Raw genomic sequence first — 12,991 nt, forward strand, 5'->3', positions numbered from 1 at the left:
TTTATTAGAAATAAGATTATTATTAGATTTACAGATCAGAAAATTTTCTTATAAATTTTAGCATTTGCAGTACTTAGTTTTAAAAATATTAAATAACCTGTTTTAATTATTATACCTACACTATGATAATATTGTTGTTAATTAACCTTCGGAGTACGGAGATTATTTGACTTACTTAGATTACGAAGATGGGTCAAGCGTGACCCATTCTCATTTTATTTATAAGGATGTTTTAAATAGTCAGTATTATTAAACAGTATCTTTAATTCAACAAAAAACAAAAAAAATCCTAAATTATTGTATTTAAATTTTTTAAGATGGTTACTCATGGGCATATTCTAGTTCGCTCCGGCGGCCAGATTTTAATACCTTACAGAAAACGGGCATAGGTAAATTTGCTCCGGCCATATATTTGAATACAGTGGAACCTCGATAAGTCGGATTAATCGAGAGTGCGGCCGATCCGAGTTATCGAAAATCCGAGTTAACCGGAGAATATAGTAAAAATTAATAAAACACGGTATACTTACAGATAAACTCCATTATAATTGAAAAAACATGAAGTACATAAAATATGCACAATATGTACATCTAAATTAAGTACAGTTGTATAGAGTATTGTTTATTTCTTGGTAAAGAACTTGGTCAAAGTGAAAAAATGTTTGTTTTATCTGATGAAAATCGGTTCGGGTTAGCCGGACTTCCGGTTATCGGAGGCCGACTTATCGGGGTTCCACTGTACGTATACCCGTAAACAGAGACGGCTGCGATTTACGTGTACCTACAAACATATTGAAAATAGTCTTCGAAATCCGAAGACCGGGTCAGGACTGACCGTGCATCATAGATGTTACGTAGAGGAAAAACTGTAATTTGCATGTTCACGAATTATATACGAAAAAATAGATTGAAACAAATAAGGAGAACTTACGATCAATCGGATTTGTAAAAAAATTATTTCATAAAATATTAAGAAATAACTGAATTTCGGGTCACGCTTGACCCAGTCTTCGTACTCCGAAGGTTAATATATTTCGGCAAGTAATGAAAACCAATTGACATCATTAATTAGAATAAATAATTATAGATATTATTTTTATAGTAAACAAAAAAAAGAAAAATATCTCTGACAAGTATTGACATAAACGTGGCTATGATGAAAAGTCACATTCTAATGTTTTGACAGTGCTATTACGTCAGAAATGTTGACCTACGTAATCTTGCTTTTGTGGTAAAAATACTATACATATTTAATTTTACTGATAGTACCTATTAGGTACCTAAAGGTACATTTGACATTTTTATCGTTATACAAAATTAAATGAAATACAATTAAACTTTTTGTTTTTTAATTATTTAATATTTACGGCGGTTCAATATAACCGCCAGAAAAATTAAAATGTTAATTTCCCCAAAAAACACCAAATGCATGGTTATAACAGCAAATCCAATAAGATATAGGTAAATTAGAGCAGGAGGGTTAGATAATGCGAGTAGAAAAATTTATAAAGTTTAAATATATATTATTATGTAGGCATGACACTATCTAGCTACGGAAAGCTCGAAACAGAAGTCGAAGATCAAGTAAATAGAGCAAACAGAGCCGCAGGTTGACTGTATGACACAATACGGAAAAATACAATTATGATGACTTCACACAGAGACGACTGAAAGATCGCTCGAAACAGCGGGGATGAGAACCTTCGAAAAATTAATGGTAAGACATTATGTGACAGAGCTAGAAATACAGATATATTTTGGAGATGATAGGTGAAGAACATTAAGAACTGAGTCAAAAACAAAAGATTAGAATGAAGATGACCACATAAACCGAGTGACAACAAATAGAGTAGTAAGGACGGCGAGAGGCGGTTCCCCAATGGGAAGACGATCAATGGGAAGACCACGAAAATGATGGAACGACAACTTACTGAAGGCACATTGAAAAACAGAGAGAGTCATGTCTATATATAAAAAAGCAGAAGACGAGAAGAAGTTTTTTAAATCTTCATATACATCATTCTCTTTGCCTTATCCCTATGCGGGGTCGGCTTCCCTAATTGCATTTCTCCACACAATTCTATCTTGGGTCATATCAATATTAATCCCCTTTACCAACATACCCCGCCTTATCGTCTCCCCCCAGGTCTTCTTTGGCCTTCCTCTCCCACTCCTTCTAGATATCTGCACTTCAGCTAGTCTTCGTATTGGGTGATTAACGTCTCGACGTTGAACAAGACCAAACCATCTTAACCTATGCTCTCTCATTTTGGCATCAATTGGTGCAACACTTAGACTTCCCCTAATATACTCATTTTTAATTTTATCCTTCTTTGTCACTCCACTCATCCATCTAAGCAAGCATTCTCATTTCCGCCACATGCGTTCGTTGTTCCTATTTCGTTTTCATTTCCCAACATTTAGTTCCGTACATCATAGCCGGTCTTATAGCTGTTTTATAGAATTTTCTCTTCAGCTTCATTGGAATTTTTCTGTCACACAACACACCACTCGCTTCTTTCCACTTCATCCATCCAGCCCTAATTCTACTGCATACATCTCCATCTATTTCTCCATTACTCTGTACTACCGATCCTAGGTACTTAAAACTATTGCTTTTTACAATCATTTCATCATCCAAAGATACCATTTTATTTGTAGTAACTCCATCTTTAAATGAACATTCCACATACTCTGTTTTTTCCTACCAAGTTTTAAACCTTTTTCCCCCAGAGCTTGTCTCCACTGTTCCAGTTTTCGCTCTCTTTCGTCTCTTTACGTCTCTTTACGTCTCTTTCGCTATTTCCTATTAACACTACATCATCAGCATACACTGGGCACCAAGGAATGCTACACTGTAGTTTCGCTGTTATTTGGTCTAAAACTAATGAGAATAAATAAGGACTAAGCACCGAGCCTTGGTGCAATCCTACTTTCACCTCTGAAATTTATCAGTCTCTCCCACACCTGTCCTAACACTAGTCGTTGCTCCCTCATACATATCTCTCACAATCTTTACATATTCGCCAGGGACTCCTTTCTTATTGAGTGCTCACCAAAGAATCTCTCGAGGAACTCTATCATATGCTTTCTCAAGATCAATGAATACCATATGAGCGTTGGTCTCTTTATTTCTGTATTTTTCCATCAGTTGCCTTACGATGAAAATTGCATCTGTTGTTGATCTGCCCTGCAGAAAGCCAAATTAAATCTTCATATTCATAGCTGTTAAAAAACAGAATGTAACTAAAATCTGCAAAACGTATGTAAAAGCAAACACTCGCAACTTAAAATGTAAACAGTTTTGCATTTTTTTTAAAGTACTTTTTATAAATGAGAAATATTTGGTCAACTATTTGGAACGAAGTATTTGGTCAAATATTTTGTTTCATTTGAAAATTCCAAAATTGATTTTAGTAAATTTCTAAATAGTATACAGGGTGTCCAGAAACTCTTCCGACAAATGAAGACCGGAGATGCCTCAGATAATTTTAAGACAATTTAACCTAATTCACCTAGTCCGAAAATGCTTCTATTTAGAAAATCGAAAACTGGTACCTACGCATAATTTATATTCCAGAGATAAATCGATTCCATCAATTGCGAATTTCTAGTACCGGTCATAGACGCCCGGTTTTGGGTAGGGCAACAGTTATTTTATCGCATGAGTTTTGTTTCTCTAACTTTTAAGCATTTTTGACATTGTATTATTAAAATATTTTGAGGAATTCTAATACTAAAAGGTACTGTTGTTTTAAGTCGGTAGGATGCACAGTTTTCTAGAAAAATCGATTTGAAATATTTTTTTCAGAAAATCGTCTTTGATCTTGAAAAATGAATTTAAAAAAACGGTGTATTTTACCGACACAAAGCAAGAGTAATTTGTTTTATTAAAATACAGCATAATTTAATAATCTAGTGTCAAAAATATTCAAAAATGAAAGGCAAAAAATCTATGCAATAAAATAACCGTTGACCTACCCAAAAAGGGCGCATATATGACTGTTACTAGCAATTTGCAATAAGATGAAATCGGTTCATCGCTGGAAGATAAATAAACGCACCAGTTTTCGTTTTTCTAAATATTTTGTTTTTGAATTTTTTTTTCAAATTCAAAAAACGAAAAAGATTCAAATCTATTTTTCTAAAAAACAGTGTATCCTACTGACTTAAAGTTTAGTACTAGAAAACCTCACAATTTAACAATCTTGTCTCAAAATTCTTAAGAGTAAAGACAAAAAAGTTATGCGATCAAATAACCGTTGCCCTACCCAAAACGGGCTCCTGTGATCGTTACTAGAAATTCGCCATTGATGGAATCAATTTATATCTGGAAGATAAATAGGCGTACCAGTTTTAGTTTTTCTAAATAGACGCGTTCTGAAGGCATTTAAAAAAAAACTAATTACAAGACGCCATCTTCAAAAAGCTCTAGTTCCCTTAATAGTCCAGGGCGCATCAGTTTTGAGATGGACGTTGAGAGGTGATTCGTATTTTTTTGCAGAAATTGCTTGAAATTAACTCATATAATAATAAGTAAGTTATCCTCCCACTCAAAAAGTTCCAGAACATTGTTTAAATATACAAAATGTCAAAAAATAAAGGAAAAATTCGATTGTTTTCTTCGTTTTTTGTTTATAACTTTAAAAGTATGCATTTCCGAGAAAAGTTGCAGTACCATGAAATTGCGCAATTAAATTTTCTACAATATAGGAGTGGTTAAAAATTTTAATAATTGTCACCGTTGTTGCAAAATACCAATAATTGCGAAAAAAAACATAAAAAACAAGTATTCGTATTTTACGTTATTCAACTATTTCTGCTACAAGTAGGACCTTCATATTTTACTCAGAAAAACTATATAATATAATAAAAGAATACAGTAAATTCCATTAAGATCAGTTCAATCGATTTTGCCAAATAAATTTTGAAATCCAGCTTTAGAAAACAAATTCCTTTTTTCAAAATGTTGCAAGACTGAAAATAAAGCAGCAAGTTCAATTTTTTTGCATATAGAAGAATACTGTACCTTTCATTTTCAATTTGTAAAATTAAAATCGGTTAACTAACACGGCGTCAGGAATTTTTTAAAAATCAACATTAATTTTTGGTGCTACGTGCAGGACAGCGGTGTTCGATTCACACAAGTTGATTTCCACCAAAATTTCTTCCAATTTTTATCTAATATATAATTATTTTCTTGCTCTATATTTTGTTGTATTTTAATAAATTCCACAAAAATCGAACTAATTTGACTATTGTTTGTGATATATTGTTTAAACAATTGCATATGTTTAAAAATAATAAACTTTTATTCTCTTCTAAGTTAAAATATATGAACAAAGACAGTTTTTGTTAAAAAAAGTGTTATTTCAAAGGACAGAGTATGTGTTTTTATTTTGCAATAAACAAATTATTTATATCGAAATGTACTAAAAATTAAAATTTAGCAATCAGTATCAAAGGTCATTGGAATGCCCAATCAGAGCAAGCTTATCCGCTGTCCTGAGCGTAGCACCAAAATTAATGTTTATTTACAAAAATTCCTGACGCCGTGGTAGTTAACCGATTTTAATTTTGTAAATTGCAAAAAGAGGTGTAGTATTCTATATGCAAAAAAACTCAACTTGCTATGTGCTTTATTTTCAGTTCTGCAACATTTTGAAAAAATGAGTTTTTTTTGAGAAAGCTGGATTTTAAAATTTATTTTGCAAAATTTATTAAACCTATCTTAATGAAATTTACAGTATGGTTTTAATATATCATATAGTTTTTCTGGATAAAATATGAAGGTTTTAAGTTTAGCATAAATGGTTGAAAAATGTAAAATGCCAATACTTGTTTTATTATGTTTTTTCCGCAATTATTGCTATTTTGCAACAAGGGTGACAATTTCTATTTTAGCTAATCCTATATTATAAGAAATAATTTAATTACACAACTTTTATGTCAGTACAACTTTTCTCGAAAATGAATACTTTTAAAGTTATAATCAAAAAACGAAGAAAAAAATCGAATTTTTCCTTCATTTTTTGATATTTTGCTTATTTAAACAACGTTTCGGACCTTTTTGAGCGGGAGGATAACTCAAATATTATTATATTATGTATTACATATTATATCTTCAAGCGATTTCTGCAAAAAATATGAGTCACCTCTCAACATCCAAATGTACTAATATGTTTCAGATGCGCCCTGGTCTATAAAGCATTTCTGAACTAGGTGAATTGGGTTAAATTGTCTTAAAATGATCTGAGGAATCTCCAGTTTTCGTTTGTCAGGAGAGTTTCCGGACACCCTGTATAACGACTAAAACTACATGCAAGTCTCTGAAAGGGAAGAATGTGAGTTTAAGAGGGGTATCATGTAATCACAAGGTATTCCCAATTAAACAAACGATTGGAGAGAGATGTGAATATACAAGCATATCTGATTCTTCATTTAGAATTTGATCTTTGTTGTGCTCATACTGATCCTACATTCTCTGTTATCTAAACCCTCCTATCACCCGATCCCTGTTGTTGTATTATCACTATGAGATTCTACCAAATAATAGCCAGGCCAGTATTGACGCACACAAGTAAAAACTGTAAAGTCACAAATAAATACTACAAGAGAATAAAATAAAAAGTTAAAAGTTGCAAAAGCTCTATATATGGACAATAAAAAATCAGAAATATAGTCAGTACCGAAAGTATACAAGAAAATATAGAGAAACAGCTATAGAAAATAATATAAACAATATTTTGAAACAGATGCAACTTTGAATGATAACCACACCAGGTTTACATTAGAAGGAATACCGACGAGACATAGGAACATAGAGAAAAAGGTGAAAGTGTAAAAATACAGATATTTTTGAAACCTTCCAAAACCTACTTTGTAGATTTGATTAAGGCCTTTGATTGTGTTTGGTTAAACGATGTGATAAAATTCATTATCTTCAACAATTATTCCATCCAAGCTTAGATGTTAGCCTCCCTTAGGTGTGTATATTTACATCTGCTTGCTGTTTTTTGCATCCATTCGTGGACAGCCATTCGCTTGATGCCATCAGTCCATCTTGTTTGAGGTCTTAAGAATTATGAGGTCCGCAAATTATACGACACTCTCAATGGCCACCATCTGGGTAAGGTCGTATATTCCTTACTGCAAAACAGACGATTTTTCGTTGTGCTGGATGGCAAAGTAAGTAGGTGGAGAGTCCAAAAGAACGGCCTCCCACAGGGAAGTGTTTTAGTACCAATGCTTTTCAATATATACACAAACGACCAAGCATTTCCTCTATGCTGACGATCTCGCAATATGTGCTCAAGGAAATAGCTTTGAAGAAGTGGAGAAGAAACTCGAAACTACCTTAAAAACAATGAGAGAATACTATCTGCAGAACTCCCTGAGACCCAATCCCTCTAAAGCACAAGTCTGCGCCTTCCACCTTCGCGCCAAGGAAGCGAAGCGAAAACTTCAAATTGTGTGGAATGGTAATATACTAGAGCACACAGACCAACCTATATATCTTGGAGTAACTCTGGACAGGTCCCTCACCTACCGACAACATTGCATAAGAACGAGAGGGAACGTAACAACTAGGAACAGCATACTAAGAAAGCTAACGGGAAGTAAATGGGGTGCATATCCTGGCGTCTAATTAACAACGGCAATAGGCACTGTGTTTCTAAACTGCTGAATATACGTGCCCAGTCTGGGGCAGATCTGTCCACGCAAACAAGTTAATACTGCGCTAAATGAAACATGCAGGATAGTAACAGGGTGCATGAAACCAACGCCACTTTCAAACCTATATAAAGCAGCGGGTTTTGCAGAACCACTTAACACGCAGAGGCGTTGCTGACATAGAGAAAAAGACAGATTGCGGACGAGCGGCATGCCCTATACAAAGCTCGAACACCACGAAAGCGACTAAAATCCAGGAAAAGTTTCCTTGGAACAGTGCATGATGAACCGCTTGACTATTTTCCTCTTCCTCAGGTTCAATGGACCGGCCAGTCTCTAGACTTTAAAACTTGGAAAACTATGAATAGGATAAGAACGGGGGTCGCTCCAGTGAAATCGAACATGGTAAACTAGGAGAAAATAGACCAAGATGATGTGAACTGTGACTGTGGAGAAAGGCCGAATATAAAACATCTTTTTACATGCAGAAACTGTCCTTATCGCTGTACCCTCGAAGATTTGTGGCTCGCCAATGAACACGGAACCGACGTAGCCCGATACTGGGCTGAAATTTTATGAATGACATGTCCGGACACGATAAAGTAGGAAAGTAAGTAAGTTTGAGGTCTGCCTCTACTTCTTTTGCTTGCCCTTGGTCGCCACTCGAGGATTCGCTTTGTCCAGCGGTTGCCTTCCATTCTCCCTATGTATCCTGCCCAGTTCCTCTTTAACATGTCAATCTTCTGGCTCACACCTGTTACTTTTGATCGTCTTCTTACCTCTTCATTGTATTTACCATCACTGAGCTTCATATATACAATTATTCATTAAATAGCTCCCTGAGTTAAAGTTTGTGGACTACGCTGTTGTTAAATGCTTAAGTTTCAGTTCGATATGTCAGAACGGGCAATACGTACTGATAGAAGGTTTTTGTCTTCGAAGAGATACAGTTATTTTCCTGCAGAACGCGACTGCAGTTTGCCGAACGACGCTAAGCGGGAGTTCGGCAAGTAGTCGAGTGCGGAAAAGAGATTTTCTGCAAGCGTTAGGAACAATATTTTTTCTACGAGTCTTTAAAAAATGTCCCAATCTTAACCAATTAATTTAATTAATATGAAAATACATACACAAATTAATTTTTTGACAAGGTTGTCAAAACCAAACTTTCAGCATAATTGGTTAGCATGACGACGATCTTGGTTTCCATGACGACGATTCAAAAGAACTGTTATTGTCTACTGATTTGACTTTCGAATATTTTATTTCATCGAATTCTCGCGTTAATTTCATTAAAACATGAACAGAATAAGATATATTTGAAATTAATTAGTAAATGATATCTAAATATTAGTTTATTTCATGTATTATAATTACTTTAAGGCCATATTAACATATCTAAATTAACACGCAGGCGGAAAAGTAAAACGCGTGAAGAAAAGTAACACGCTTGCGGAAAAGTAACACGCTTGCGGAAAAGTAAAACTTTCTAAACTAAAACGCGTGCGCGAAAGTAGACATTTTTGCAGGCTCGTAGAAAATAATTATTATAGATACAACCAGCCCAGTAGAATAAAATAAAGACGTTAAAACAAAAACCCACATTAGCAATGGACAAAAGTATACTTATACTACTCATTATACACTTAAAATGCACGACAAAAATATAATTTGCATAGGAAACATCCTTATCTATGCACATGCAGACCACCATGATCTCAGATATAGAATATAAAAATAAGACCTAAGACCAAATAAGACCAAAATAAATTAGGTGTCTTATGTATTAGTTTACCTGACTGATGTCAAGTAGGTGTAAGGTCAAGAGATTAGATGGGGAAGCATGTAAATCATGTCTTAGACTAGTAATGAGATTCTGAAGCTATTTTCTTATGGAATTTTTATAATTAACTATTTTCAATGGGAAATAAGTCACAATTTTACCAAAAGAATGATTTTATTAACGTTTCGACGCCCAAGTCGGGTGTCGTTGTCAAAATACAAAATAAAACTAAATTAAACAAAAATGTTATTGCTTAGTAAAAAATTCTTCTAATAATTTATTTAATCCGACTTGGGCGTCGAAACGTTAATAAAATCATTTTTTTTTGGTAAACTTGTGGCTTATTTCCGATTGAAAATAGTGGATATTAATGAGATTCATGATAACAACGAATAGTTCAGCATAGAGTCGATACAACAGTAATTACAGAATATCTAAACTCTCAGAAATCAAAACGTTGAGATTAATGGCTAGGAAAACACTAAGGTACCTACAGAATAACAAGTAAGGTATCTCTATCTCTATAACATCCAGGATACTGCAAATGGAAGTAAATCTATCATCTTACAGGAATGGATGACTAACTAGCCAAATTAGCAAGGAGTAAAAACAAGAAATATCTACCCACTAGGATGGTCGTTTAAAACGTTTATAGAGCGGTAACTTTGCAGTCACCGTCAGAAATATTTACCGAAGCCTTAAAATTGCACTAACACAGACCTCAGGCTTAATACTAAAAAAAAAGAATATTTTATTGACGTATACAAGAACTTAAATTATAAAAATATATTTCTTACTTACAAAAGAAGTAAAGCTACTCCATTGTCTGTCGGGTTTTTCATTACACCAGCCCATGATGATTTTAGTAAATATCTATCTCTGGAGGTTAAACCCGTCGTTGAGTCAGCATCATCTGTCCTTCCTGTGTTAGTAGCTCCAAAGGCACTCCAAATAGGACCCATTGTTATCAAAGCTAAAAAAAATCAAATTAGTAATGATTAGAACAAGAGCGTAAGAGAAATGATCCTAAATTGGTCTATACTATTGGATACTAGAAGTGTTAGTGACTATTATACTGCGATAGCGAAAACAATGCGTTTGAAATGTGGACACTTAGAAGAGTGTAACTGTGAAGAGCTACTCCAATGCATTTTACAAGGTAAAATTGAAGGAAAAGGGCCCCAGGACGAAGAAGAACATCCTGGCTTACTAACCTGAGAGCATGGTATGGAAAGACCTCAACAAAACTATTCCATATAGCAACCAACAAAATCATCATAGCCAGAATGTTCGGCAACGTTCGGAACGGCAGGCATCCTAAAGGCGCATTTAAATCAAAGCGAACACGAACGATCGAACGAATTAGTTCGTTAACTTTATTGTATTTGTACAGCGAATCGAGCACGACCGAACGAATTCGTTCGCATTCGCATATGTTCCAACCGATGTCGGTAAGTTAGCGAATCATCAAAGGAAATCGTTGTTCAATGTGGACAGTGGATAGACGGTAGCGAACGAATTCGTTTAGAAGTACTGATTTAATTTATTTACAAACATTAGTTTGAGAGGGTTGTTTATTGTGTAGTCGTGAAAACATAATTTTGCAATCTGGAATCATGGAATGGACCAATGAAAAGATACTTCAATTAATTGAGTTATATAGAAATGAAGAGTGCCTATCAAACCCGAAATCGAAGCTATATAAAATAATAAACAGAAAAACTGATGCTTGGAATAACATTTCTATAGGAATGGGTTGTGATGTCTCTGAAATAAAAAAATTAATTAGCTTCTGGCATCATTTAGACGAAAATTTTAAGAAAGCTGATTCTTTAATATATTATTCTCTATGCTCCCTCAAACAGCGTATAATATCTGCTACCTGGCTGCTGATACAGATTGCGTTCATTAGTTCGAAGCACATTACAGGTACATGCCTACCAAAATATATTGAATTCAAAATTATTTTAAGAAGATAATTTTTTTTTGTCATTACTTTTGCCATTATTAGAAATATGAATACAAATATTTTGTTAGGAATTTATATACTAAAAAGTGTTACGTTTGACCTGTGCTCTTGTGCGGAATGGAACCATGGACGTTAAAGGCCAGTTCCATTAACAAATTTGAAGTGTTTGAAATGTGGTGCCTACGTCGAATGCTTAATATCATGGACGGAGAGAGTCAGAAATGATTAAGTATTAAGAAGAGCGGGTTTACAGGATAGGGAACTTTTTAATTATGTTAAAAGTAAGAAGACTGCATACTTGGGGTACATATTACGAGGGGAACGATACACTTTTCAGAAACTGATACTCGACGGAAAGATATAGGGTAAGAGGGGTCTGGGAAAAAGATGTCATGGCTGCGTAATCGCCACCGCCAGTGGACAAGAATCCACGGCTATGAAATGCTTTGCAATGCTGCTAAAAACAGTAATATTTTATAAACAAGACAATGTACGGTGAACGCCTAGGCAGAAATGCACGGCATCGTAAGAAGAAGAAATATGAATTTATAAGTGCTAGACATTTTTGAACGTTTTATTTATCTCAAACTTTAGTTGATAATGCCAGATTTAAATAGAATATCAATAAATAAAACTCTCATCAAAATTTTAAACAAAATAATTAAAAATACCTGGATAAATTATTTTTGAATCTGGAAATAATTTTCATTTTAGTTTAATTATTATTAAAATCAAATTTTTTAAATTAAATAATTATAGAATGGAGACAGGACAAAATGAAATTTTGAAGTCTTATCAAAATTTATACTTACATTTATACTTATATTATGTTCATAAATTTTATGAATATGACATATTTTTTTCCTTACAGAACACACATTGCATTTTATAAGCTATTATTGTATTAAAGTTTACCCAACAAGAAACACGACAATAAACTTAAACACAATGTGTGACTGGCCCATCTTAAATACATCTGTGGGCAATATTCGCTCCCGATCATAAACGAATGCGAACGTTCGCTTCAATGTAAATGGTCCTACTTTGTAGCAAACGAATGACCAAACGAACACATACGAGTTTGTTCCTTCGTTTGTTCGTTCGTGTTCGCTTTTATTTAAATGCGCCTTAAGAAGAAGGAGTAGGTATGTTAAGGATTTCGTGGGTAGATAAGGTCACAAATATAGAAGTGTTAAGGACAATAAACAGAGAGAGGGAAATGGAAAATACAATAAAAGAAAGGAAATTGCAATATCTCGCACATGTGATGAGAGGAGAAAGATACAACATCTTGAGAATAGATGAAAGGAAAAATAGAGGGTAAGAGAAGCGTAGGAAGGAGGCGCCTTTCCTGGTTGAAGAACCTGAAAGAATATTTTGGTTGCAGCCCAAGGCAATTGCTCAGAGCAGCTGCCTCGAAGGTGAGAATGCCAACCTTCGTCGCGGAGATGGCTTTTAAAGGAGAAGATAAAAGAACTGAAAACTACTGCATTGCTTTTCCCTAGTATGATTACCTAGCGGAAATATCAATATTGCAGACAACGAAGTAGAGCTAGTGGAAAAAATAC

General features: G+C 34.2%; 2 protein-coding genes across 4 annotated transcripts in view; both read right to left on the bottom strand.

Annotated features, from left to right (window-relative positions):
- The window catches only part of LOC114337834 (neuroglobin-like), a 115,947-nt gene that overhangs the window by 63,873 nt on the left and 39,083 nt on the right, over positions 1–12,991 (bottom strand). The gene's annotated exons all lie outside the window — the stretch shown is intronic.
- Positions 1–12,991, bottom strand: part of LOC114337832 (cytoglobin-1) — a 169,892-nt gene that overhangs the window by 20,641 nt on the left and 136,260 nt on the right. The window contains exon 3 of the mRNA XM_050658615.1: positions 10,256–10,427. Within this exon, the coding sequence (XP_050514572.1) occupies positions 10,256–10,416 (161 nt within the window). The 5' untranslated portion in view covers positions 10,417–10,427. The remainder of the gene's footprint in view (positions 1–10,255; positions 10,428–12,991) is intronic.

The sequence above is a fragment of the Diabrotica virgifera genome, chromosome 8, assembly GCF_917563875.1.
Source record: "Diabrotica virgifera virgifera chromosome 8, PGI_DIABVI_V3a".
NCBI classification, from domain to species: domain Eukaryota; kingdom Metazoa; phylum Arthropoda; class Insecta; order Coleoptera; family Chrysomelidae; genus Diabrotica; species Diabrotica virgifera.